The sequence below is a fragment of the Grammomys surdaster genome, unplaced genomic scaffold (assembly GCF_004785775.1).
Source record: "Grammomys surdaster isolate TR1022 unplaced genomic scaffold, NIH_TR_1.0 130, whole genome shotgun sequence".
Taxonomy (NCBI): domain Eukaryota; kingdom Metazoa; phylum Chordata; class Mammalia; order Rodentia; family Muridae; genus Grammomys; species Grammomys surdaster.
In genome coordinates, this window is record NW_021604588.1 from 1,704,821 (window position 1) to 1,711,771 (window position 6,951).

Genomic DNA, 6,951 nt, shown 5'->3' on the forward strand with positions numbered 1-6,951 from the left:
TTTTGTTTTGTTTTGTTTTGTTTTGTTTTGTTTTGTTTTGTTTTGTTTTGTTGAGGCAGGGCTTTGCCATGGAGTCCTGACTGGCATGGGATTCACTGTGCAGCCCAAGCTAGCCTCAGACACATGGCAGGATTCCTGCCTCAGCCTCCAGAAACCGCCTTCTCAATTAGAGGCAGCTAACCTCTCAGATTGCGTGTTCAAGTTATTTATTGTTTCGTTTCCCCTTTGAGAACGAATCCCAACGTGTAAGGCAGGTGCCCTCCCATGTGCTGAGATTTACAGGCTCTGCCACCCCAGCTGGGCCATTTTTACATTTTGATCACAGAGTGCTCTGTTCTAGCTACTGTATACTTGGAGAATGTGGAAGAAAGTTCACATGACTCACTTTCAAACGCATCATTGACCATGACAAAGTATATAAATAGCTTTGACACAGATATCTCCAAATAGCTTCAAGAGATTAAAGAAGGTATTTCCATTAGACTTTTTGTTGTATTTCTTCCTGTATAGACCAAACCAGTCTCAAATTCATGACAATCCTCCTGCCTCAGCTTCTATTAGAAGTGCAGAAATACAGAAGAGTCAGGCAAAGGAACTGGGCATTGCCAGTAACACTGATAGGAATGATAGGAATCTGTGTTTCGTTTCCGTTCCCCCAGCATCATTTCTGACTCCTGTTCCTCTCATTTTCTGTTATCTTCTCACCTGGCAGGCTCCATGTTTCTCGGCTGCCTGATTGTGGCTGTTGTGCTGAGCTCTGCCAGCAGCTACTATTCCTCCCCAGCCCAGCAGGTGCCCCAGAACCCAGCCTTGGAGGCCTTCCTGGCCCAGTTTAGCCAACTGAAAGAGAAATTTCCAGGTCAGAGTTCCTTCCTGTGGCAGCGAGGACGTAAGTTTCTCCAGAAGCACCTCAATGTCTCAAACCCCAGTGAGCCGGCCACCATCATCTTCACAGCTGCCCGAGAGGGAAAGGAGACCCTCAAGTGCCTGAGCTACCATGTCGCCAATGCCTACACCTCTTCCCAGAAGGTGACTGCCGTGTCCATAGATGGAGCCGAAAGAGCCCTGCAGGACAGTGACACGGTCAAGCTGCTGGTTGACTTGGAGCTTAGCTATGGGTTTGAGAACGGCCACAAGGCTGCTGTCGTCCACCACTTCGAATCCCTTCCTGCGGGCTCCACCCTGATCTTCTACAAGTACTGTGACCATGAGAACGCCGCCTTTAAAGATGTGGCCCTTGTCCTGACCGTCCTGCTGGAGGAGGAAACGTTAGAAGCAGGTGTAAGCCCCAGGGAAACAGAAGAAAAAGTGAGGGATTTACTCTGGGCCAAGTTCACCAACTCGGAAACCCCCAGCTCCTTCAGCCACATGGACTCAGACAAACTGAGTGGGCTCTGGAGCCGCATCTCCCACCTCGTGCTGCCCGTGCAGCCTGTCAAGAACATAGAAGAGCGAGGCTGCCTTTTCTGAAGCCAGCCTCAGAGGTGACAGGGAAGGGCCAGGTCTGAGGGCTCTGTTCCACTGGGAGGAGGTGATTGGCACGGGAGAGGAAACACCTGGGAAGCACATGACTTTTTAGAAAAGAAGTTTTTTTTTTTCTTTTACTTTTATAAAACTTTCTAGACCGAACTTTGATAAAACTAACAATTGGCCTGATGTTTTTTCTTTGTCTTTTAAAGCAATCAGGGTTAATATACAACATGATGTGTGGATTGTTTCAGTGTCCAGCACTGAAATCGCCAAACAGGAAGATGTGATTTCTGGGAATGGTAGCACCACTGCTGCCCTGCAGTAACGCTAACCGGCCTCTAGGGCAGTGCTCGCGCCTGGACTGGGTGGAATTTGAATGATTTTAGAGAACCCTTCTACTACATGTTAAGAATTTTTTAAGATTCACTTTAATAATGCACTTGTGGGGTTGGTTGTGTCTTACACAGATTTGCACTTTGAGTAGATGAAAATGGGAAACTAGAATTCAACCCTCCAAACCTACCTAAGAACCTGGCGTGTGCACGCTTTTATTCCGTTAATGAGCTGAGGTAAGAACAGCTGCGCTCAAAGAAGACCGTTCCTACACATCGGAATCAATGTAGAAATTGTCTGTAACCACTGGAAATGAAAGAATCCCAACTGGCCATATCATTTCTCTGTCCCTCCCAGAGTCCCTCCCTTCTATGCGGCATGCCTGCTCTTGGCTGCTGGTATTTGGGGTTCTCTGTTAAGATTTCAGTGGAACTGAGATTCACCGAGAAGGAAGTTTGAAAACCACTGATGAAGTGAAAGCACATTCTAGAATAGGAACTTGGATAGGAAGAAATGAAAGTGTTAAAGTTTAGGAATAGGAGTAAGGTCTGTCGTCCAGGGTGACAAAGACCTGCAGAGGAGCCATTCCTGGAGGAAGTAGGACACGACCTCCAGCTTTTGTTCATTTTTGTCGATCTTACCCGTCCTCCCACTGAAATTTCACAGTTGTTTGTGATAAGAGTCTGAGCGCAGTTTCAGAAAAGACTTGAGTAACAGCAGCTGGCATAAGTTTACTGACTGCATCATTAGCTAGTTAGAAATGCCATCAGGGAAGGAATTTGAGAAATGCTAGAGGATGGATGTTCTCCATAGGGAACAGAAAGAGGAATCATGGCCAATATCAGTTATTAAGCTCCGCCCCATGATTTCAGACTGGGGCCAATAGCTGTTGATCAGCACGTGAACTCTGAAAGTAAAACTCTAGTAAAATGATCGTGACCCACAGAAGGTCTGCTCCGTTACATGGATGGGAAAGGCCCTTGGAATTCTGCACTGAGTTTTGGGTCGCCTGCTGCTATGAGATGACGTATACAGTTAAGATGTTAGGCACCCTGAGTCGGGAGGGATTTTAGGAAACACTAAGAAGCTCTCTATTGATAGTTAAGAGGATCACAGAGACATGGGTGAGAGGTGATCGGAAAATATTTGCCACAAGACGGCTTTGGCCAGAGCCTTTGGTGTACTCAGTTAAGTATGGGGACATTCATGAAACAGTATACATTTGGGATTTTGAAGGAATCCTGAAACAGATTTAAGAAAAGACCCTACACAAAGTTTAACCATAGTGAATGGAGTTTGACTGTCCACTCAGTGTGAATGAAGCACAGGGACTGAAGAAAAAAATCCGTTTGGCATATTTGATTTTTTTCTTCTGTATTTCTAGACTTACTTGTTTTGAATGCTGGTGGCTTGTCATATAGCCATGTCTGGCCTGTTGCATACTTTGTAACATAGGCTGACTTTGAACTTACAGTGAATTCTCCTACCTCAGTTTCCTGCGTGCTGAGGTTATAGGTGCGTACCATCATATCCAGCTTTCAGTTCAGCTCTTAGCTACACCATTACATCACTACAGCCACATAAAGTCACGTCAGAAGGTGCCTTGCAGGGCTGTTATGTTGGCCTTTGACCTGTGCTACCTCAGATTCTAGAGGAACTGGTCTACAGTATTTGTACACAGTCTATGTCAGTGGCTCGGATCACAGGACAGGTGAAAAGTAATGGTTTCTTCACCAAAACTGTGTAAAACTACAGTTTTACATAGTTTGCTGTCAACACAAATTTAGGATATAATAAATTTTAGAAATTTATATTTTCAATTTTTTTTTTTTTTTACTATTTACCATGTTAAAATACACCTTTTATTCAAGGAAAGCACCCTACCACTAAGCTATATTCTCAGACCTCTTAAAAAGCATTTTGAAAAGAAGCAGTATATGTTAGTTTGGGTTCAGAACAAATGATTTTCTGTTTTTGATGCAGAGTCTCTACACAGCCCAAAGTAGTGATTCTCAAGCCTTAGACTTTTACATGATGGGATTATACTAGTGTGCCACCACACCAGCTTCATGTCATGACTTTTTAAACAAATATATTTTAAAATGTATACATATCTATTACCTAGACCATTGTTTTTCATATCCAGTTTTTCAGCCTTTTATGTGTGTTGTAATTCTTTGTGATATTTTGCCTCTCTGTGTGTGTGTGTGTGTGTGTGTGTGTGTTTTGTTGGTGGTGGGTTTTTGTTTTTTTTAAATAGAATCCCTTCTTGTCTAATACCAAGTCTCAGAAGCAAGCAGGGAAAATAGAAACTATCTTTAGACTTGGGTCTTTCTTTCCCCTTCAGGTAAAATTTAGGGTTCTTTTGGGTAGCACTCAGAGATCAGTTCTAGAAAAAGAGAAGTTCTAGAGAGTTCTTACCATTGAACTAATTTTAATAAATTTTATCTGGAAGTCCGCAGGCTTGGTAGTGAGGTTCAGCACCCTTTCCATCGGCTTATGTGCCCCCCAACCCCCAAAAGTGCCGGCTGATGGTGCAGCTTTATCTCTCAGCCTTTGCTTCACATTCTTGTTAAAGGCAGGAGCACAGTGAGCGAGCACAGATGTTGGGTATGACAGACAGATGACACAGCCTGTGAACACGAGAGTAATGCAGCAAAATGATTTCACCAACACTCTTACTTTCTCTAACAAAGATTTCTTAGCCCCATAGAATTTTGCCTTTATGTATTTACAAATTTAATGGCTTGTCAGACTTAAGTCACCTTAACTACTTTTTGCATTTGTTTCCATAGTGATGATATTGAATGTGCCTTATTCAAATCAATTGTTTGCTTACTATACAGTAAATCTCCTTAATTTTTTCTAGCTGACTGATTTTTGACAAAAATTTCCAAAATAAAGAATTTATGGAAATGGGCGTGTGGTCGTTAATGGTGGGAAGAGTCAAAAGGATTCTGGAAACATCCAGTGATGTTGGGGCTTTAAGAGCCAGCTAGTCTGAGTACTTGACATGCTCCAGGCCTGTCTCAGATAACAAGATGGACCGTGCCTGAGGAAGGACACACGCGCACATGCACACCAGAACAAAAGAAAAGTTTGCTCTGAGAATGTTGCCGATCCTGAGTTAGTGGGTAGAATCCACACTCCAGCCCCTCACTGCTCGGGATCTAAGGCTGGGCCCTGCTCTCTTCCTCAGCCCAGACTAGTGCTTCTTGACTAACTTCCTATTTGATTCTTGTAATTTAGGAAAATATATTTTCAAGAGTTAGCTTATCTTAGCACTTGGAAGGCAGAGGCAGGTGGATTTCTGAGTTCGAGGCTAGCCTGGACTACAGAGTGAGTTCCAGGATGGCCAGAGCTACACAGAGAAACCCTGTCTCGAAAAAACAAACAAACAAACAAAGAGCATATCTTAAGAGCATTTGGCAACCACAGTGCAGAAGAGTCTGCTTGCAGAGAATGGGGCTTCTTAAACCCTGTCCAATTACCTACAGTAGACACGTGGTAGAAGTTTTTATTTTTGAGTGTTTAAGTTAAAAGGGTAGAAAATTACATATCTACCCCCCAAACACAAACTGGGTGGTAATCGAGTTTCTATATAATATATTCAAAGTTGAGAAGATTAAACACAGCAACAAACAAAACAAAAAGCCCCGAAGCCTTCCTATTCCGAGAGCCTTTTGCAGACCGGCCAGCAGCAGTGGTGCTGGGTGTGGTGGGCGTGTGAACGGTCTGGCTGCAGGGATGACTCAGTGGTTGAGACTGCTTTTCGCTCTAATAGCAGAAATTCTAGTTCAATTCCTAGCAAGCACACTTGGTGACTCACAACTATCTAACTCCAGCTCCAGGGGACCTGACACCCTCATGTACAAAACACACACACGCACACACACATGCACACACATGCACACACATATATATACACATAAATAAAAGTAAAATAATTTGTTTAAAAAATGAATTGTCAATTTAGTAATGCTATGGGATTGTTTCCTGAGAGGTCATATCTCGTTCTCATTTGGGTTGGCGCTAATCTGCATACAACAAATACAGAGATGCTAGGGACTGGAGAGAAGGGGTCAGGGCTTACAAGCACTCGCTGCTCTTGCAGTGGACCTACATTTGGTTCCTGGTTAGCCTTCTACTCTGTCAGTCTAGGCACTATAAGGAGAGGGTCTGGGGGGACAGTGGGAAGCAAAGCGATGGTGTGTGGTTGCTAATGGACAGTTTTTGCCTGGGGACCCTTAAGTTGTGGCCTGCTTGAGTCCTCTGCCACCCATCCCACAGCTCAGGATCTGTGAGCTCTCAGGCTAAGGAGAAGGTGATCCCACCCCACCACTGTCTGGCAAACAGCCTTGCACTCCCAGCTGACTGCTTGTTTTCTTGTCTTCTGGCCACATCTCTGTCCTGTATCCATAGCTGAGTCTCTCCATTGTGAACCCCCTTTTTCTTTTTTTTTCATATTTTTACTTTTATTGTTAATTTCCTTTATTTACATTTCAAATGTTATCCCCTTTTCTGGTTTTCCCTCCTCAAATCCTCTATCTCATTCCACCCCCCTTCTATGTGGGTGTTCCCCCACCCGGTACCCACTCCCGCCTCCCTGCCCTGGCATTCCCCTACACTAGGGCATCGAGCCTTCACAGGACCAAGGGCCTCTCCTCCCACTGATGCCTGACAAGGCCATCCTCTGCTACATATGTGGCTGGAGCCGTGAGTCCCCCCCGATGTGTACTCTTTGGTTGGTGGTTTAGTCCCTGGGAGCTCTGGGGGATCTGGTTGGTTGATATTGTTGTTCTTCCTATAGGGTTGCAAACCCCTTCAGCTCCTTCAAGTCCTTTCTGTAACTCCTCCATTGGGGATCCTGCACTCAGTCCAATGGTTTGCCGTGAACATCTGCCTCTGTATTTGTCAGGCTCTGGCAGAGCCTCTCAGGAGACAATGATATCAGGCTCCTGTCAGCAAGCACTTCTTGGCATCCTCAATAGTGTCTGGGTTTGGTGTCTGTATATGGGATGGATCCCCAGGTGGGGCTGTCTCTGGATGGCCTTTCCTTCAGTCTCTGCTCCACACTTTGTCTCCATATTTCCTCCTGTGAGTATTTCCTCCCATGAGTATTTCTTACTCCATCTCTCAGGGTAGGTT

The 6,951-nt window shown here is 44.6% G+C and overlaps 1 protein-coding gene across 4 annotated transcripts in view; it reads left to right on the plus strand.

Annotated features, from left to right (window-relative positions):
• LOC114614152 (torsin-1A-interacting protein 2) overlaps positions 1 to 4,719 on the plus strand; it is a 32,977-nt gene extending 28,258 nt beyond the window's left edge. For all 4 annotated transcript variants that reach the window (XM_028759642.1, XM_028759660.1, XM_028759651.1 and 1 more), the window contains one exon: positions 713 to 4,719. In XM_028759642.1, the coding sequence (XP_028615475.1) occupies positions 713 to 1,470 (758 nt within the window). In that variant the 3' untranslated portion in view covers positions 1,471 to 4,719. The remainder of the gene's footprint in view (positions 1 to 712) is intronic.
• Positions 4,720 to 6,951: the final 2,232 nt, after the last annotated feature.